This window comes from Phoxinus phoxinus (genome assembly GCF_949152265.1).
Source record: "Phoxinus phoxinus genome assembly, chromosome: 18".
NCBI lineage: Eukaryota > Metazoa > Chordata > Actinopteri > Cypriniformes > Leuciscidae > Phoxinus > Phoxinus phoxinus.
Window position 1 is genome coordinate 14,022,825 of NC_136893.1, and position 21,620 is coordinate 14,044,444.

Consider the following 21,620-nt stretch of genomic DNA (forward strand, 5'->3'; position numbering starts at 1 on the left):
GCACACACGAAAGATTTTCGTGAGCATATGAAAGTCTGTATATTTTTATTTGCAAAGGTCCCTTTAGGGGTTCCGTAGTAGGCCTACTGCAAATGCTACGGAAAGCATTAAAGGTAGGGTAGGCAATTTTCGGGTAATCCATCAGCCGGAAACAGAAGCTTCCACTGGGGCCGCCATTGTAGCAGACCATCACCTGCTGTTAGCATTCCATTGACTCCCATTTATTTTGGCGTCACTTTGACAGCGAATAACTTTACATCTGAGGCGTTTAAAGACTCCATTTGTCCATTATTTATTTCTAAAGAAACACGACAATTTATAAAAGGCTCCATTACCTTGTATCTTACGTTACGGCCCCGTAGAAGCCGTTTTTGTAAAAATAGGCTAACGATTGCGTCATAACCACTCGACTCTCTGTCGCACAGTCGAGAAATTACCGTATATACAGGCAGAGAAGCTCGCAAGCAATCGGGGGGACGTGGAGGCATAAAGTCTGATAAAGGCAAGGGAGAAGCCTATAGAGAGTGATAAAGTTGCTCCTGCTGCTAGCTCATGGACAGCTAATACTCACGCTCTCCGTCTCTGCTAAATTCGGAAGGGAATGATTCAGATTTCTCTTGGCACAGCTACTAGAAGACTTACAGCTGTCAGACAGGTTGCTCACGTCACATCTACGTCGTCAAGCTCAATTTGAGCCTGCGCAGTTCGCCCAGCCATCAGGAAGTGAGTGCTTCTAATTGGCTTCACTTTTCTTCTTTGAAACCTATGGGGTCGCTGTGTCCATCTTTTGGACCAGCAGCCATATCACCCTGTAGCCCAAGACTGGTTTCCCACTGAAGCTAAGCGGGGCTGAGCCTGGTCAGTACTTGGATGGGAGACCTCCTGAGAATACCAGGTTGCTGCTGGAAGAGGTGTTAGTGTGGCCAGCAGGGGGCGCTCACCCTGTGGTCTGTGCGGGTCCAAATGCCCCAGTGTAGTGACGGGGACACTATACTGACAAAGAGCGCCGTCCTTCGGATGAGACGTTAAACCGAGGTCCTGACTCTCCGTGGTCATTAAAAATCCCAGGATGTCTTTCAAAAGAGTAGGGGTGTAAGTAACCCGGCATCCTGGCCAAAATTTGCCCAGTGGCCTCTGTCCATCATGGCCTCCTAATCATCCTCCTATATATACTAATTGGCTTCATCACTGTCTCCTCTCCACCAGTAAGCTGGTGTGTGGTGGGCGTTCTGGTGCAATATGGCTGCCGTCGCATCATCCAGGTGGATGCTGCACATTGGTGGTGGTTGAGGAGATTCCCCCCTTCTATGTAAAGCGCTTTGAGTGTCCGAAAAAGCACTATATAAATGTAATGATTATTATTATTATCTTATATACTGTCTATGCAATTTTCGGAGAGGCTAGCAATAGCAAGCTAGCTTTAAAAGCATGAGATCCACCCTCCCTTCAGAGCGTCTCGAAAGCCACGCCTCCTTCAAAACCCATGAACTCCTACAGCAGGGAGCAAACAAAAGCATCACGAGAGACTGCGTTAAACTACTTCATGTCTGAAAGTACATAACATTACAATAATAATGAACTTAAACAACTTAAAGAGCACTGACCTGTAGCACCTGACTGCAGATTCATTTTGGCATTGGTAGTGTTGCCGTTGAAACGTATTAATTTGAGTCATATCACAACCCGCTCCGAGTATAATGTCACGGGGTTCCAACTCATCATAATTATGGTAGTTATGGTGTGAACGGAGCATAAACTTGTTGTATTGGTTGAGGAAGAACTGTAAAAGGGGGCTGCTGTTTCACTAAGTTAAGTGATCTTGATGTGTATATGTATATAAACCACTTAACTTAGTGATCAGGATGTGAAGACACTTTCAAACAGCATAACAAAAAATTATGTTTCTGTAACAAATCACCTACCCTGCCTTTAAAGCCGGGGACACACTTAACAACTGTAAGGCTGATTATGAATGTAATTTTATATACGACTGATCATGCCCGAACGTGCCGAGTCGCGGTTTAGTCTGTTTAAAATCTGCTGCAGTCGATGGAAACACTCTGTAAGTTCAGTTCAGTCTTAGAATGTTTCTGCTTAAGTTTGTCCCTGACATAAGGGAACGTTCCATTTTAGAAATTTGTAAACACGATAGAAACATTATTTAAAAATGTTCTCTGAATGCTCTGAAACAAGTCGTTTGCAATGTTTAAAAACATTAAACAAATGTCCAACTAAAACATCTCAGGAAAAAACATTCCATATGTTTAAATAATGTTTTTGTGCTAACATTTCGAGAACATTTGAGACCAGATAACTTTGTTCTATTAAAGTTATTGGGAAAATATTTGCCAGATCCAGTTGTGTGAACGTTCCCTGTTAGCTGGGTTGTCAGCATTGCTTTAGTTACAATACAGGTTAATTATGAATTTGAACATACATTAAGGTTGTGAAAGTTGCGATGCACAGCCCATCTCCAAGGTCTTGATTCATTAACCAAAACATTTTATGCAAAGGGACTTCCTAAATCAGTGTCAGAAGTGAACCAAGTGACTATATATGACTTCCTATATAATAAATGCATCAGATATTTCAAATGTACAACTGTCAAACTTGAAACAGTGATTATTAAAATGTACTGTAAAGGTATATAGGCAGTATAAAGAGAGCTGTATTTAATCTAACAGGGCCATTCAGCTGTAATCTGTCCTCATATTGCACAAACATTTTTGATAGTCTATTAAATCTCAGACAGAGATTTTTTTTTTATTTCGATTGATTCTGTTTTTGTGCACTTCTCAAGTTTTTCTCAGGGGCGCAATTGTGATTACGTGAAGTATAGTAAAGCACCCCTTGCATGGTTTAAACCCACAACCGAGATATTTCAGGTTCTACCACCCCTTTAAAAGCCATACCTTTGACAGTGGTGTTTGTCCCTGTGAAGGTTACGAAACCAGTTTGCAAGGAATTTTTCAAAAACTGTCAAAACTGTATGTGGTGACTGGAGTTTATGGAACTGAAAATGCAGGTTGCTAAAGATAATAATTATGAACCCATTAAAGATAAAAGCAGAATTGCTGCAGTAAGTACTATTCCATTGTAGAACTATTCAGGATTTTAATATTCTCTTTGTTGTTTTACAGTAGATATGTGCCAGAAATGGATACATTTACTCCTTTGAGCTGGTTAATGTAAATGCTGAAATCGCTCCAGGTGCACATGTGGACAATAATACAATAAACACACCAAAAACGACCACAAAAATAGATTTTTGTCGACCAAAATAATAAAAATGTATTTTAAAATTCTAACAACATAGACTAAAAGTTTAAACATAAGTTTATGGCTTAATTGGCCATGAGACACACTAGACAGGCCAAAGTGCACATGACAAAACGTGACTTTTTCCATAATAGCATGCCATAAATATATAACTTAAACCCTGAACTATTTTTTTTATGAGTGTTTGATGACATCCAATGTATCATTTTATTTTTGTTTGTGCATTTTTAGTTTTTCCATTGAGGTGCAATTAATAAAATCAAACTAGCCCTGCAGCAGTCCTCACCCTCACACATTTCTGGTTAGTTAGGAGACGTCCCAGCGGGGCTTGCTGTTGGTTGGCTGATGATAGAAGCAGTCGTACCTGTCCTGTCCTCTGCTGTCAGGATATCAAGGGAATCTTAACAGAAATCTTGATTGGCGTCCAAAATTATGTGGTTAGTGTGGGGTAGGGTGACAGCCGTTAGTTGTATTGTTCCAGTAAAGATACAGGTAAGATGTGTTCCAGTAAATATCATGCAAACACACACACACACACACCCCCTTTGACTCTGAAGCTGTTGAGCCACATGCTCTTGTTGGTTAGACTCATATTCACATGCATGACAAAGCAGCCAGTACTGTAATCTTCGGTTGACACTGGTGAACTTGTGCTCCATATAATGTTCTCTCTATCAGATTGACCTACTCTGTATTATTATGTGGATCATGAGACACGGCAGAACAGAGAGCTTACCGGTAACCATAAACCTCGGGGGAAATATTTAACTAGTATAACAAACTTTGGTCATTAATTGCGAAAATAATTACTATAAGGGGCAGATTTACCCAATAAAAAATAATAATAATAATAATAATATATATATATATATATATATATATATATATATATATATATTATTTATACAGAATTGCTATTCTTTTGCTATTTTTAGACTTTCTACTACATCGTATCACATTATTCAGTATCAATTTATAGTAAAGAGAGGGCAAATAAATGATTTTTTAAAGAAATAGAATTACCGGTAATAATTGGACAAATAAACCACATTAATCCACATGCAGGTTTAAATTTAAAACATCTTAACACTCTTAGGGGGAGGGGAGATTTTATTTTGTTGTTGTTTTGCTTTGCCTCATAAGGAGTTAATGTCATTCATCACTGATATAAAGTTAAAGAGTCAGAACTGCCTTTATTTAGCCCCATCAGTGTTTCACGGGCAATTGGGCAAGCATTGTTGTGTGATCATGTGAGACCTTCAGAGAAGTATCGGCCATGAATTCTCCACATTCCTGCGGAATGAGATGCAGAGGAATGACAAGCGTCTGAAAGTGGAGGACTTGATATTGACTATTGAGGATTAGGTTATATTAGATCAACAGATTACCATCAGTTTGGCTCACTATAGGTACTTTGTTTTCATTGTCTGTTTACTTGTACAGGTTGAATCGCTTTAAAGAGCACATTACTATATTGATTATTCTTTTAGAGATGTTTGTGATGTGATTGTGATTATCATTGTCATCTCACACTAACTGCCTGGCTTCCTATGGGGCAAACTGAATGTATTGTTTTATCTCATCCCGGTTTTCTTTTCTAAGCAAAATTCTGTGGAATCTCAGACTAAACATGAACTGAACCAGTCCTTTTTGCCATAGAGAGATATTTGTGCTTGTGCTAGGCCTACTTTATAACCAGAGGGTCATCATGTGCAGGTATTCTCAACATCTTATAATGTCATAAAACCAGCAAACAGCTTAATGATGCATTATCAATGTTTCCATCTCTTCCTTATAACAGTCTAGCCGATACTGTTTATCTAATGCTATCCAGTTAAGAACTCATGAGATCATTTTAAAGACAATACGACTCAAATAAAGAAGCCCAATCAAGCTTAATTCATGAATGTGATTATCTTAGCAATGATTCAATGATACTAAACCTATACAAAAATGAGACGCTTTAGGCTAGGTGTAGATGACCATTCGTGTGTTAGCCTTTTCTAAGGCTACAATGTTCGCTCTGGCACTGATATTGTAGCTTTTTTGTGCACCCATTGACTGGACCGACGTGAAAAACTACCTACTAACTATATCTTCATACATTCTAGTGAGCAGCCCAAGTTATTGACAAACTTTCTGAAGCATTTATGCTGGTTATGGTCTCATGTGTGAAGCTAAAATGCTAACTTAAGAGTGTCTACTTGAAATGTTCATGGTTAAGTATGGGATTTCCCCAAATCCTAGAAGAAATAATACAAACTATATATATATATAAAATAATGTGACATGATGAGAAATTATTGGGGTAGACTGATCAAGAGAGAAAGAAAAAAAGAGGATGGGCAGATGAAGAGAATAGAAAAGTTATACTATATGCTCTCCTTCTTCCCAAGCCTCCTCCTCCCCCGTCTCTGGCACTCCCTCAAGGCCGTGTTATTGTTCCTGCCTATCAATGTCATTTCCATAGCGAGTGCTGAAAGAGGGTGGATAAATTGAGGCAGGTGAGAGTGGACACGAGACACAGAGAAGGAGCTCGGCAGGCATCGGCAGCCCACCTGCGTTCAGCTCCACTTTTAACAGACTCCTAAAGGGAGGACATTGCATTATCAAGAGGATTGCTGACAGCTCCAGAGCTGATAATGCATTTGTGTCCTTAGGGAGGCGAAGTGATGAGAAGATAAAAGAGGAATCACTGGAACAGGGATAACACTAGAGATCAAGTCATCAGAACAGGTAAGGACATGCGCTATGTTTGTCAGCCACATGTGGCGGTGCTTCAGCTGATATTAGAGAGGGACAGCCGTTTGGAAATGGAAGTATAGCCAAAGCCAATACCCAACGGGACGTTAACTTTAACTGCCTGGAGAGCTAACCTTTTTTACTCTGGAGAGATTAGAATCACACAATAAAGACTGAATAATCTAGCAATGTCTGAAAGCAAACTTCAGATCGGATTGAGAATGAAGTATGGCTGGTATTTCAAATTTGAAGAGTTTTAGAGGAAGTTGGATTGAAAAAACTGATATGATAAAAGTGCAGTTACTGCAAGTCAAAGTGGAGAACTGTTATCAGAGGTCTGATAAAACTTTGACAGTGTATACAGTGCATGCATAACAATACAAAAAAAAAAAATGATAATTTTTAAACCAGACTATATATATGTATAATGTATTTTAATGCATTTGATTTATTTTAATGCATGTTTAAAGATTAAGTAAAAATTATTGTTAAATGGCAAAGGATAATCTAAAAATAAATATAGGGGAAATGTGCATGAACAATTAAATATCCGGTATCAACAAATAAAGATACATGTAAAAAAAAAAATAATAATATATATATATATATATATAATATTTAGTTTACAGTTTGTGTCTGTTTAAGGTTTTTAAGACGGAGTACAATGATGACAAGATTAAAAAATGCATTTGAGATTTAGTTTTGCTGTAAAAACAAAGACATGCACACAAGACGTGGACATTGAATAAACTGACAGACTGCTTATGAAGCCGTTTATGTAAATGAAATCGGGAAGACCAAAATGTAGGGGTATAAATAGGGGTTCACTTAAACTGTTTATGACCTTTCCCTGATGAAAGGAAATAATCTGGACATTAGCTTGCAATGTTAACTAACTGCACTTTTGTCCTTGGGCTGCAGCCTAGACATAAAACCAAACTTTCAAACCCCTCCTTATCTTTCCTAATGGGCCTGGCTGGTGTTTTCAAACAGAGAGTCTGTAGATGTGAGGGTGTCATGTGAAAGTTCAAGCATCACGCACACAGAGACGGAGAATCAGGTCAAGAACATTGTCAACCCTTACTGTGTTTTGCCCGGGGAATAACGGTGGCGGTTGAGTTAATGAGTAACGATGAACACGTGCACTAATGGCGGTCAAACAGTTAGATCGTGACAGAAGATAGAAAGGACTGGGACCGCAGGTGCTCTGAGCCTAAAGGGGTTTTACACCGTGCTGAGAGACTGGCTGCCTGGGCACCGGCCTGTTCTCCAGGAATGCCAAAGCCACACCAATATAATGGAGAACAAACAGGAGCTTTGTGCAGTGCAGTGATGGAGAAAGAAACACACACACACACACATGCACGGGACTGCGCTGAAGGGCTTGTGAACAGACCATCTGCTCTCAACCAAACCCCAGCCTGAACCTGTGCAGGAACAAAACCACTTAAAAGAGAGGCTAGATTAGATGCAGATGTTATTTAGCTGAGGATGGGCTCTGAGAAATACTTCTGTGTATTATACAATGTAGTGAGCTGTAGAGTCACCTTGTTGATAAAATTCTCCTCATCTCCTAATGCCAGGCCCAGTGGAGCGATGACTTTTAGAGAGCCTTAGTGCGCTGAAAGGGTTTCTGAAGGACAGTGGTGCTGACGTTGGCAGAAACAAGGACAACAAAGCAGTCACTGTAAGCATGGGTATTTCAAGTGGTCTTGACCTTTACTAAACTTTATGTACACTCTTAAAAATGGATCATAATTAGAACACTTTTTTTTACAGCCTAATGCCACAGAACGTTTTATTCTTCAGGAAACCAAGACATTTTTTAATAAAATTTAAAAAACCTCATTTAGTGACAATTTTTCTAATTCGTGAACTAAAAAAACTATTGAAAAACAGTATTAGAAAAATGTATTCTATGTTCTTCAGAAAGTTGTGCTTTAAAAGAACCCACAAAAAAATAGTTGATCTGAAGAACCTCCAAAAGAAGCATACAGCGACTAAAGAACCCTATAAATGAGTGAAAATGGTTCTTGATAAGGGGATGACTCTTTGCTGAACATAAATAACCATTGAAGAATGTTTTGAAGAACTTTTTTTGTACACATCTCTAGAAAACACCATGTACTTGTGTATCAACCCAGAAGCTATTATACTAATCTGAGTAAAAGCAAAGGAAATGAGGACAGATAATCTCCTAAAATTTGTATAACAGTTCAAAACCCCCAATTAAAAGGAAGAACCACTGAAGAACCTTTATTTGTGTGAGCATATATATAGTATAAAACAAGGTAATCCAGGTGGGCAGCAAAACAATGCACTACTATTTGTATGTATGCACAGTAACTAGCCCTTGACCAACTCAAAGTCACAGTTAATTCGGTTAAAGGGCAAAGAGTCAGACAAAGGCATGGTGTTTACTTTGAACCGTCTTCTTGCTCAGGCCTGTTCTGTGTACCCTTTCTGTTTGCACAGTCATGTCCATACAACTGTATTCTCAGTGTTGTCCATACACAAACCATCATAAATCACCTGGTGGTAAATGTTTACTTCATAAGCTGTGACCTAGTTTTGCTCTCAAGCCTATACAATGAACCTAGAGGTGACTTTTCGATGTCTGTCTTGCTTGTTCTAGTGAATCTGCACAAGGAAGAAGGTGGAAGACCATCCTCCGGTGAGATGGAGCCGAGCTCAGTGGTGTGGCACACCCAGGGGGTCCTGCTGGAAACTGACCTGGAGAAGGTGAGCTCTCATCCCGAGTGCTCCATCTGCTTCAACACTTATGACAATGTCTTCAAAACGCCCAAACAGCTGGACTGCACTCACACCTTCTGCCTTGAGTGCATTTCCCGCATCATGGCTACCTCCTTGGACCCTCAAAACTCTAAAATCTCCTGCCCCTTCTGCCGCCACCCCACTACCATCCCAAAAAGGGGGCCTCCAGCTTTGACCACCAGCCAGGAGGTGCTGTGTCGCCTGCCCGCCAACCAGCAGCAGGAAGAGCCCGTATGGCTGGACGGGGAGAGGTTGTGCTACCAGCGGCCAATCGACATGCCAGGCCTGCCAGCGTTCTGCATCTGCATCGATATTGGGGCCAGTGGTCAAAGTGGCGTATCTTCTTCCCAAACTCGACCGCGACTTGGGCTTCTGGAACGGTTGATGGACTGGAAGCGTTTGCTGCTCTTTATATTCCTCATGGTGTTGCTGCTAGGGATAATTTTGTGGCCCTTGCAGTGCATCGTCTCGACGGGCTCCGTGCGTTGTTCGTCCCATAACCTACAGATGCCTACTACTACTACAGCTTCTACTACCACACACACATTAGTAACATAAGTGAGACATACATGTCTAGATTGATGTCAGACTTGCAAAACCAGGTTGATTGGTGTCCGTTTACCTCCATACGTCCTTGCCAAGCCTGTTGGGTGCTAAAGGAGTTAACTTACAACAAACAGCAATGCTGCAGTAAAGACTGAGGAACTGCATCAGTATCATTATTATATCTTATAGAACAATGTTGGTAAAACTGACTGATGTTTAAATGTCAGCCTACATTGATCACATTTTTTTTTTTAAACAACTGCAAAAAGAGTCAAAAGAATTAAGCCACTGTTAAACAGAGTAAAGAAAAAAGGTCCTTTGTCAATAGTGTAGCCTGTAGCGATACATGAAGCACTGCTCACACAGAAGTCACTTTCAAAGCAAGCAAGCAGCTTTCTATTTCTATTCTATTACGTGACCAACATGAACACGAGTGAAATCTGCATGGGGAAATCTTTCTTCCTCACAGAAAAACTCCCGTTCGCACGGATTTCTATTGAAAAGACTGTATTTTGCCCAGAAATCTTCAACAAGTGGCGGAAAATGTGAACGTAATCCAAAGAAAACGGAATATTTGCTACTTGTACATTTGTATATTTTATTTCATTGTATTCCATTCCATGAAATGTATTTTGTTTAAAAAATAAATAAAAAATAACTGTTGCTGCAAACGGCACAAGGAAGCTCAAGGAATAGTGTCATTGAATGTTTTCAAAACTTAATAGGTACAATATACATGATATCACTGATAACACTTGACAAAAGAAAGAAAAAGCAAACAGATTCACGTGGCCCTAATTTATCACTTCCTGCTTTGGGACGGTTAAACGAACACGCCTCAAAAGAATAACCGTTTGAAACCTAAGCCCTACAGCAACGTGTCCTGTGAACACATTCACACCCACACCCACACCCGTGTAAACTGCTCCACCGTGTGTGTGTGTTTTGTAGGGATGAATTATTAGCTTCCTACTTCCAGGTGTTTTCATGAGAAACGAGATGTCAAGTTATTCATTATTAAACCCTAAAGAGAGAAGGAAATTATAAAGAGGAAAGGAAATATAAGCTGTTTGTAAGGTGAAATGAGTCAGACAACTAGTTGAAAGTTCCCAGTGTATGCTTTATTATTCAATAACTAATCTGGTATTCTCATTTGAGATGCAAGTCAATACATCAGCTGTATTTTCCAGGGCAAAAGGCATTTTAGGCTGAACCAGTGCAAGAGGGGACACAGTCTTTACCACACAAGGACAGTCAGCACAACACGATTCAGATCAAACCTACTGATCACCAACTGAGATTTAAAAAACAACAACCCACCAACATAGTATTCAAGTAAATTTAAAGAGAAGACTTCAAAATTGTTATAAAGCGAGCAGAGAGTTTTATAACTGTTGATGTATAATAATAATAAATGTTAACAAATCATTCTAAAACAATATGCTAAACAGCTTTGAATATTTCCATCACTGTATTAACAAACAAGTGAAATGTATAATTTACAACAAATAATTGACCAAAAAAATATAACGCAAAACACTACACTGATGTCAAAATCAACAGATATTCATTATATATACCTCCGAACAAAAGGACATTCTGGCAGCCATGGACACTATACCTTTCAGCAGTTCAAGTCTTAATATGTCACTCTATTTTTGACCTTTTACCCATTTTCACAGAAGCAAAAAAATAAAACAACTCTTAACAGCAAATGAACCGCTTCCAAGCGTTCAGATGCCAGTAGCACATTGCTCTCACATGATCAGGTGCATAAATCACAATCAGTCAGTCATTCCAAGGACAATGATTATCATATGCAGTGACATTGCTTTTACTTCCCAGAAGGTCTAACAAACTGGTTCTCTAGTAAAAAACCCAAACATTTTATCCTTCCAAGTGCAAAAAAAAGCAGACCCTGGCCTCTCTCAAACACGCACGGCATCTCTACAGCTCATGACATCACAGATCCCCTCATGTGACCTTTCACAGTCAGACGCCGTGATTAATCATTCATCATGTCCCGCTTTATCTAAGCCAACATGCACACTACCATTTTTATGTTGAAGAAGAAGTCTCTTATGCTCACCAATGCTGCATTTATATAATCAAAAACAACTATTGTGAGATATTATTACAATTGAAATAACTTTTCTATTTTAACATATTTTAAAATGTTATTTATTTATTGTGAAGTCAAAGCAGAGTTTTCAGCATCATTACTCCAGTCTTTAGTGTCACATGATCCTTCAGAAAAATTGCTCAAGAAAGATTTATTATTAATAGCATCCATGTTGAAAACGTTTGTGCTATTGTGGAAACTTATCCTTGCTGAAAAAGAGTATTAATTTCTTTAAAATAAAAAAAATTATTAAACGGAGCAAATCCAATAGGGTCCTCGTGCCCTAATAAAAAAAAATCTTACTGACCTTAAAATTTTGAACGGTTCTGTGTATATATAACATCTTATGACATCACTGCTGACCTCACCCAATAATAGCCACGTCTGGATTACAGCCATCTTTTAAATTACTTTTTTTCGCCCTACACAAATCTATTCTTTAATCTTAGCTGAGGGCCATCTGGCCTGCCTCATTTTTAGCTGAAGTCTCCACCGAAATCCAGTTCACGTCAACGGCTCGGCCTGATGTGATCTTTAGTAATACCACGTTTTTCATTTTACGTTATTTCATTCAAAGGCGTCCTCAGTGCAATCACAACCCACTACGAAGTAAAGAGCTTTATCGGGCTATTTATAACACCGAAATACACACATACCCTGTTTATATGTGATAAAAGAGCTTAATGTGTCTCCTCTGAGGAAAATAACATAGTAAAAAAAAATAAGAGAAATGCATTATATTCAAAAATGCCAGGCCTAGATTTCATGATCACATTCACAAATATCACAACAAAAGATAAAACTGCTCTAAAGGAATCATAGTTGCAAATAAAACAATTTTTAACAAACAAACAAACAAAACTAATCTAATAAAGGCTCACCTGATGTATTCAGAACAAGAAAGTCAACACATAGAAGGAGGAGCCCGCTGATGAAGAGGCAGCCTGATTGGTTGATAAGCCTTTGATTGACAGTAGCACTTGTCTCCCTCTGACTGTTCATTAGCCTGGAGGTAATGCTCAATAAAAACAGCTTTAAAGCAGAAGCTTTCACAAATATATGATGTACAGGCTGCTAATTGGCACATACTGTATAGTTTCAACCACACTGTACCAAATCAGTCCATTTAAAACACCTACTTACATAGAGTATCCAATTCATTGGTCGAACTTTGACCAATCACCTCTCATATCCTCTGAAAAGTAAAGAGGGATTATTTAGGCCAGACGGTGTACCTCTCTTCTTCTTACATCACCGTGCCGCAAGCATCACTCAGCAGAGCGCAAATGGCCACTGCTTGTGAGAAACTGAGAGATATATATCAGAGTTCTTTGGTTACAGTAGACGACATCCAGTAGACAAAGCAAGGTCTGGAAACAGCCGTAGACAGCATGGAAAGAGCGTAGCTTCATCCAAAGTTATGTCACTGAGTGTAAATATTCATTTTCAAATTTATTTCACACATAATCAAACCATCATGTAGCTTAGTGCAGTGTAGGCTTGTTAGACTAGAAGGGGGGAGCGAAAGCACCAAGTCACACGTCCTTTGCCGGAACAATTTCGGCTGCAAATCAGGCACTTGGTTTTGGAGTGTGAGTTTCTCAGACGTAGTCAGTCAGGAAATGAAGAGAGGAGCTGTTGGAGATGTCGTGGAATCTCCAGCCGAGCGGCTGGGCGGTGTCACCTCAGCGTAGGCGCTGCTTGCCCCCCCCCCCCTCTCAGTGCCGTTCCATGATCAGGTGCTTCTACACAGCACCTCTGCTGGAACTGCAAAGCAAAAGACCAGAATGTTTAGGGATGCATTGTTTTAACAGTTGTGTTACTTTCACACTGGTGTATCTACAGTACACTGGTTGCTATAGTAATGAAGTAGGCGTCAGCAGGATGTCAAATGACTTTCTTCTACAAAGGCTGAGAGAGAGCCAAGCTGTCAGTGTAGAAAGAGAAAAAGGAAAAATGTACATTTTATTGATATATCCCTACTTTAAATATTGTGTCCCCCTTTATCTAGAGTAAAATGTGCCACATTCTGAAAGACAAAAAAATATTTGTGTGATGTAACAATCATAATGAATGTAACATTCATATTTAGAAAAAAAATTTTTTTTAACTGAAACACAAAACCACATATGGATGTGACTTGGGTCGGTTTGTGTTGTTAAGTCTATAAATAAACAGATTTCAGTCAGATACGTCTATATTTGGATTTTGGCTGTCAGTGTGAAAGTCATAGATAACTTTAATATAATACATCATTCCTAATCCTATGAATTATGTGATTTAGAAGACCAATGTTAAAATCTATTAAATCAATACTTTTTTTATATATATAAACAGTCATCGGTAATAAAAAGTAAATCAACATACACTACTGGTCAGAAGTCGGTAAGATTTTTTAATGTTTCTGAAAGAAGTCTTTTATGCTCACCAAAAACAAAACAAAAATACAGTAAAAACATAAATTATGTGAAAAATTATTACAATTTAAAATAACTGTTTTCTATTTGAACATATTTTAAAATGTAATTTAATCTTGTGATGGCAAAGCTGAATTTTCAGGATGTCACATGATCATTTAGAAATCATTCTAATATGTCGATTTAGTTATTTAATATCGATGTTCAAAACATCTTGTGCTGCTTAATATTTTTTCGGAAATCATGATATATTTTAATCAATCAAAATTTGAAATAATTTATATTAAATAGAAATCTTAAGATAAAACAAGAAATGATTATTGTTATTTTTAATAAAATGTGTTTTACTATTATTTTATGATATTATTATTATTTAGATTTCATGTTATATATTTATTCATTTATACAGTAGGTATTTAGAAAGCATACTAAGTACAGTTGCTAACCTTTGAAAACATCAGTTGCTGTGCATATTCTTTGAAGTATGATGTTATTTTCAAAGCCATTTGGCAAACATTGCCATTCTGTAAGATTATACTTTTTATTCTGGTGTGCTGCAACAAAGACACAATTCTCACCCCCACTGGTTCCTTACTGTCTTTCTCCTACTCGTCTCTCTACTTCAACAGCCTTGATGCAGGTGTGTGCATTCATATTTGTGTGTGTGTGTGTTCACAAATGGCTGCAGCAATGTGTAACACTGTGAGAGCGAGGGTGGAAAAACATACTCCCAGAGTCCCTGAGACAGCAGCCCACATGGCTTATCTCCTGGTGTTGCTGCTGGTGGAGCCCTTTGGATTTTTGATGTTCAAATTCTCATACACTCCGGAGTCATCGTTCATTCTGTGGAAGAGTTGAAAAGACGTGTGTTACTAAAACAAAGAGGAACGAAAACACATCTATTATAGAGATAAAAAATTACTAAATGGAAACTGACAGTTAAAAACACATTTTATGATTTGATGAGCTGTCTGAAAGTCGCATATTGTGTTTATTGTTCTAGAACAACTGACTCACAACAGCGTCAGAACCCTTTTGACGGAAAATGATTCACTTAGGAACAAATACTTAGAATTGAGGAAGTGTGGGAGATAGTACAGTTTACCTAAAGAAACAGTGACAACACCGTGTGGGCCATATTTTTCAAATATAGTGTGTTTGTGTGCAGAACAGGAAATCAGCACTTACACAGATGAAGAGCGAGACGAGCTCATGTTTGGCTTGGCTCTGGCATTTGACATCTGTGGGTACTTGATGTTAGAGTATTCTCTCTCCTTCGTTTTATTCCTCTAAAAAGGTAAATAAACAAAACAAGGAATATCAAACTCACACATTTAATTTGATAAAATAAGGGATGCCAAATATTTTAATTCTTTGTAGTTAACATGTTAATGCATTCAGTTTCTTAAAAAAAATAAAATAAAAAATAATAATAATAATGTGCAATTATTGGATATGGCAATTGTGTGGATAACGTAACGATATACACTGTTGTTCTTTTGAACTTTCTATTCAACATACAGTAGAATCTTGACTTTTATCATGGTTTCCACAAAAATATTAAGCAGCACAACTATTTTCAACATTGATAATTGAACACTAAATCATTATATTAGAATGATTTCTGAATGGTGAGAGAACATTGTTTTTTGTCTTCAAATCAAACTTGGGTTTGCGACTAGGTTTAAATCCTGTCCCGCTTCCCTTGATGTGAGAGTAGCCGGTCTTTTGCAGCTGTATGAGCACATTCGACCACATGAGCGTTTACACTAGCAAAGCAATCCAGTCAAATGCGTTTTCGACTACCTCTTGAAGTGGTCGAAAGTGGACAAGCTCAAAACGTTTTAGACCCTGTTTACACCTGTATTTAGCGTTGTCCACTTGTGATCCGATCGACCAAAACGCATCTTAACACCAGGTGTAATCAGGGCCCAAAAGAAGAAATCATTCCATCAGAGAATATGTCACAGTAGCATTAGTTGAAAAGAAGTGTTCAAGTACCTGCTCCTCTTCCAGTCTCTTCTGAGCGGTGTCAATGTATTGCTGAACAGCCATGTAGATGAACTTGTACTGGGCCTCGGTCTGAACCATACCGGATCGTTGCTGGCGCACTCTCTGAATGGTCTTTGGGATGTCAATGTCACAGTCCAAACCTGAACAGTCCGTTCAGTTGTGTTATATTTTATCATCGAGAGGCATACAATTCATAACAGAGATCATTTTGTATGAAACAGTTACCTTGTCTGTTTATGATGTCGATAAGGATGTCAATCACAATAATTGTGCCTGTTCTTCCAATCCCTGCACTAGAATGACAGTGACAAATGGAAGTTTAGATTACGGACCACACAATGAGGGAAAACCTTGTATTTTCAAATGAATAATACAAGCAATTCAGTACAGTCATTCTTTATCATTATAACACTCTACATTGATCTTGTGGAGCTGAGTGAGGTGTGCAGTACCTGCAGTGAACCACTATCGGTCCACTCTCTGGAATGGCGCTCTGGGTTCTGTTCACTTGCTCCAGGAAGCTCAAGACTCCTCCTGGTTCATTGGGAACACCGTGATCCGGCCAGCTCAGGTACTGATAGTGCCAGACACACCTGGGAGGCTCTCTCTATAAACCATAGATAAACAAAAATTACATGACATTATTATCAAAGAAAAAAAAAGGCTACAAAAATGTAATGTAATACATGTTTAAAGTCACTAAAGTGAGTTAGAAGGTTCTCTCTAAGCTGCTACTGTAAACAAAAAGGTCAAAAGTCACGCCTGCCCTCTGGTAGCGTCATCTCAACTGTCATCACGGTGCTCTTACCCTGTCTAGACGTGTGACTTCAAGCTCTCGCCGAATGTAGTCCTGTGCTGTGTGTTCCTCAATGTTCTTCACACACACCTTCCCAAACTCCTTTGTTGAATTTAAGTCCGGCCAGTACCGCACACACTTATTCTATAGATAGAATTGAAGTTTTCAGTTCCAAAATATAATCCATGTTGCACATTTCAATACATTAGTGATGTTTTTAAATGAAAATATTTTTAAATGGATTACTAAAGTTCTTAAATTAAGCATTTTTTTTAAACATGTAGTAGTCATGATTAACTGTGTACATTTTATATAATTTCAGAGGAAATCCTACAAAACATTGGTTCATCCAGGGCTGCATCTCACCCGTCCTCTCTCCATCTCCTTGGTTGTCATGACAATAACATGAGTGTTTTCCTGATACACCATTTTCCAGAAGTCTAGGACGGTGTTCTGAAGGCAACCCTGAGTGGCGATGAACACTTTACCGTCATCCATATGACAACCTTCTTCATTCATGCTCTAAACAAAAAAATCAATGAGGACGACACTCAGAATGATAAAGAACATGCAAAATATTGATCACAGTTCCAGTAACCCAGAAAAAGCTTGACATTAAGATTGACATGCAAGCATTATGAGTGACCCGGCTTACTCGGATATAGTTAGCATTGATGTAATCGGAGCCTAGCGCATCAGAATCCACCTCCTTGATCTGCACTCGAGTGGTGTCAACTGCAACAGAGAAAATGACGACCAAAGAGTCCTGGAGATTAACGCTTGCTCTACCATTGAATTATGAAATGTGTCTGTCCATTATGAAACCTGAAAAACACCTTTACTCACATGGTAGTATGTTCTTATATCTGTTCTTGTTTTTATTTTCTGGTCTCTGCCCCTCTTTCCTGGGGTAAAGGAGTTTACATTCTTGCTGCTGTAAAACCTACAGGACAACAGGGGACAAGATAAAGAAAGCTGGGATGACATGTGGCTTCAAGCAATGAACCCTTGAAAAGTATTCATTCTAACTTTGCTGTGTAATGAGATGTTATGTTAAGTCAGCACCCCCTGCAGGAATGTCCCATTTATCTGGACAGTTACCGCCAAACAGGAACTGCAGTTTAAGAGGTCAGCAAGCAGAGAGTCTTTTTATAAACAGCTCTCATATCAAACAGTCCTCTGAGGTTTAATGAGTGTATTACAGCGGAAAGTTCTCTCAAACAAAAGCTGGACTGAATCACCACATCCTATGATGAACAGAAAATATGAGTAGACAAATGAATATGGACAGAAATACCTCAAATTCTTCCCAGAAGCCTTGCTTGGGTTTCTCTGAGTTGTCAGCTACTTTATTTAATTCCCGTACCCGGTTTTCAATGTTTGCTGCATTTATCCTTGTGGCATTAAATGGCTTGAACATATAAAGAAAGAACAATATATATATAAATATATATATATATAAAATATGGATAAAAGGATAAAAAAAGTGGCGTTTAATTAAAAGAAATACAGCACAAACACAGCTAAACATTTAAAACAAAATGTTAATACAGAAATTTGGTTTGTTAGGTCTCAAATGATCCAGTATACAAACAATACAGTATGCATTTACACTACCGTTTAAAAGTTTGGGGTAGGTAGGGTTTTTATTGCTTTTGAAAAAAGTCTCTTATGCATTTATTTGATCAAAAATACAGTAAATTTGTGATTTTCTTTCAGGCGTGGTTTAATTTACTCACCTGTTTAAGGTGCACAACAATCCCACTCTTCTCCACCATGGGGTTTTTCTTATAATGCTCCACTAAATCTGCTAAAGTGTCAAACCTCTCCCCTCCTCCTACATCATATTTCCCATCCTGGTAAAGAGAACAAACCAGCCTCTCTTTTAAAAAAACAAACAGATTTTTCTTTTCTTGAGAAAATGGTGAAATTTTTACTGCATTTTTACCTGATAACGGATCATGACATGGGTGACTTTAGTCTTGCGGTCTACGTTTTCATGCTTTTCTTCATTAGTGAGGACGGAAAGCACAAAGTCTCCCGGTTTACTCTGACTCTCTCTCACCAGGAAGCTGCCGGATTTACCCTTCTCCGTAAGGAGCTTTTCAGCATCTCTCCCCGAAAGATGCCCATGATACCACCTGAGACATGCAAAACACAACAATGAAGCACAGAAATACACGTAATGTGCCTTCTAAATGGATTATGTGTTTCTGAAAAATACATTTGACGGAAAAAAATAATGTAAACACACAGCAAACACATGTTTTCTGCAATGTCATATGCAAACCTTCTCATTGTAACATAAGGGATTAATAATGTTTGCCTTGACACGCCTACTTTTTAATTGTCCCGCAGAACCGTGCACATTTCCAACTTTCACTATAGAAACTATAGTGCAGACTATATTTTGTGGTCGGAAAATGTTCTTGCGAATGTAAAGACGGTGAGAGTTGTTATGATATGAGGATATGTGTGGGAGGCGTTCGCTCACAAGCTGGAAAAACCACAAAAACGAGCCAAATATAACCTTTGAATGCAAATATGTTTTTCAATGTTTAATGTATATACATATTTCACTTTGATTTCACAACCTAGAGGACGTTGCACCATATAGACGGCATATAAACACCAAACCAAGGTGCAGGAAGTTAAAAAGTACGCTAGACTCTAAAATGAGACTGGACCTCAAACACAAACGTCAAACATAAACAGAATGAAGGAAGGGCCTGTTCTTCAGTGGTAAAACAAACTGTTAGTCATGAAATCAAGATAAGCACAATCTAGAGCTGACAAACAAACCACCATCACGCTACTCTTCCTTTGCACAGATCAAGCCTCTCAAGGGTTTGAACACTAGGGGGCAGGATTTCTTCTGCTGTCGAGCTCTAAGAGCTCAGGGTAGATCTGGAGCTGCCGTACCTCTCAGATGTGGGATCCTTGCAGTTGAGGGGGTACTTCAGCTCGATGACATCTCCGTTGCGTTCACGCAGGAGGTCGTGCTGCTCGGTGTAGTACTGGACCAGTTCAGCCAGAGTGGCGAATTTCTCCCCTCCGTACAGGTCGTAATAGTCCCCCGAGTTCTGGATTTTAATATGGGTGACCTCATCGTTCCTCCTGCCCAGAACAAACAGATGGGACACAACAGGGAAAACGCAGGGGGTGGGGATATGAGGGATGACAGACAGGATGGAAAAGATGGAAAAGACAGATAACAGTTAGGAGGTTGGCACTGAAAACTGACACCAGGGTAAATGCTATCTTACAAAGGTACAGTAACCTAGCTGACATAAATGAGATTTGTTTGTTTTTTCCAAAATAGCGAGAGTGATTAGTAATAGTGTTAGGCTGAACATTCTAAAAATATTCAGTGCAAATCTTCACATTATGCCGTCATTTTCCAGCAAAAGCTTTATGAACTTATAGTCAAGTCAAGTCATCTTTATTTATATAGCGCTTTTAACAATGTTGTTTCAAAGCTGCTTTACAGAGATAAACGCATAATTTAAGGTGACAGATTGTTTTTGCTTTATAGCGGTTCTTGAATAATGTTACTTTCCAGCTAAAGTTAGTTTTGATTGATTCACTTCACTTTTTGATACACAGACTTTAAACGCGAACCTGTGAGAAACACTGATGGCGCTCACGTGCGCATCAAGAATTAATTCTATAATTATGTTTGTTTGAATATATGTGCGCATGTTTGTATAGTCATCATAAAATTGCATTTTAGCTATAATATATGCAGCTTATACTAAATTGTTATAATTTATTTTAAGAAATCCATCTTTAATGTAAATCCAAAATTGTTATGCAATTTTTGGCCTCTAAATGATTATGATTCTGTAGGATTTTCTGTAGCAAAAACCCTTTTACTTTTATTTGCTTGTTAAAACGGTTAAAATAAATAATCACGATTCACAATTAATCTTAAGATCTTCTGTAATGAAAATCTTAATATGCAACTTTTTAATTAAATACAGTAGTAATAAAAGAAACACAGTTTCATGAAGATAAAGACAAAAAAAAAAAACATTATGAAAGTTCAGAAGTTAAAATGAGGGACAAAGTGTTTTGGAGCAACCAAAGTTCTAAACAGACTATACTAAATAGAAAATGACTCTTAATAGACTCCAGGTATACTCTCACCAAAACTGTCAAAAACTGCACAGCAGCGTTAAATGGCACAGTATGGAAAGAGTAGAGGAACACCTGCATAGATATAATCAGCTGTGCTCACGCGCAAAACCACAACCTAACGCTTTGTGAGCAGACTATTGCAATTCAGCTCAAACACACACACACACACACACAAACACACACACACACACACACACACACACACACACACACACACACACACACACACACACACACACACACACACACACACACACACACACACACACACACACACACACACACACACACACACACACACACACACACACACACACACACACACACACACACACACACACACACACACACACACACACACACACACACACACACACACAAAACGAACAAAAAAAAGAAAGAAAAAAAAGACAGAAACCAATCTAATATGAGACCTCGATTCCTCTCCCATTTAATTTCTCTGGCTTTCTCTAGGCATCCATGGCTCTATCCTGGCCTGGCTCATGAAATTGCTCTCTGCACAGTGTAATTGCATTCTGGAGGTAAGAGAGGAGGCAGAGCCGCACGGTCTCCGCAGTGAGGGGCTAATGGCTGCTGACTGCAGCAGATGAGCGTCTCTGCATGCGCTGTGGCTCTAATGCTATCACAAGTTTGCCTACGTTGAAGGACGTCTAAATGAAGTCATACTGTGCACTTCTATTGTTTTTTTTATTATAATAATAAGTCTACAAATAAAATTATTTTATAATTAGAAAACAAATTTAAAACATTTATATCTATCTATCTATCT

The 21,620-nt window shown here is 38.5% G+C and overlaps 2 protein-coding genes across 5 annotated transcripts in view; one reads left to right on the plus strand and one right to left on the minus strand.

Moving 5' to 3' along the window:
• The first annotated feature begins 5,757 nt into the window (after positions 1-5,757).
• rnf223 (ring finger protein 223) lies at positions 5,758-9,590 on the plus strand. 2 transcript variants are annotated; one of them, XM_079588380.1, is made up of 3 exons: positions 5,782-6,015; positions 7,605-7,708; positions 8,657-9,590. In XM_079588380.1, exon 3 carries the CDS (start codon positions 8,701-8,703, stop codon positions 9,352-9,354), a length of 654 nt encoding a protein of 217 aa, XP_079444506.1. In that variant the 5' UTR covers positions 5,782-6,015; positions 7,605-7,708; positions 8,657-8,700; the 3' UTR covers positions 9,355-9,590. The 2 variants fall into 2 exon arrangements, with proteins under 2 accessions (XP_079444505.1, XP_079444506.1); XM_079588379.1 differs by lacking the exon at positions 7,605-7,708 and having other exon boundaries at positions 5,758-6,015.
• An 851-nt stretch (positions 9,591-10,441) lies between these two features.
• Positions 10,442-21,620, minus strand: part of ptpn11b (protein tyrosine phosphatase non-receptor type 11b) — a 28,044-nt gene continuing 16,865 nt past the window's right edge. For all 3 annotated transcript variants that reach the window (XM_079588376.1, XM_079588378.1, XM_079588377.1), the window contains exons 3-16: positions 19,613-19,807; positions 18,639-18,831; positions 18,430-18,546; positions 17,988-18,101; positions 17,537-17,633; positions 17,346-17,425; positions 17,057-17,212; positions 16,703-16,834; positions 16,347-16,501; positions 16,120-16,187; positions 15,883-16,034; positions 15,070-15,170; positions 14,610-14,724; positions 10,442-13,231 (exon numbers count right to left, since the gene is read on the minus strand). In XM_079588376.1, the coding sequence (XP_079444502.1) occupies positions 14,643-14,724; positions 15,070-15,170; positions 15,883-16,034; positions 16,120-16,187; positions 16,347-16,501; positions 16,703-16,834; positions 17,057-17,212; positions 17,346-17,425; positions 17,537-17,633; positions 17,988-18,101; positions 18,430-18,546; positions 18,639-18,831; positions 19,613-19,807 (1,642 nt within the window). In that variant the 3' untranslated portion in view covers positions 10,442-13,231; positions 14,610-14,642. The remainder of the gene's footprint in view (positions 13,232-14,609; positions 14,725-15,069; positions 15,171-15,882; positions 16,035-16,119; positions 16,188-16,346; positions 16,502-16,702; positions 16,835-17,056; positions 17,213-17,345; positions 17,426-17,536; positions 17,634-17,987; positions 18,102-18,429; positions 18,547-18,638; positions 18,832-19,612; positions 19,808-21,620) is intronic.

Bases quoted from the DNA above. Each gene is read 5' to 3' on its own strand.
- rnf223 (XM_079588379.1), top strand. From the start codon at position 8,701: ATGGAGCCGAGCTCAGTGGTGTGGCACACCCAGGGGGTCCTGCTGGAA.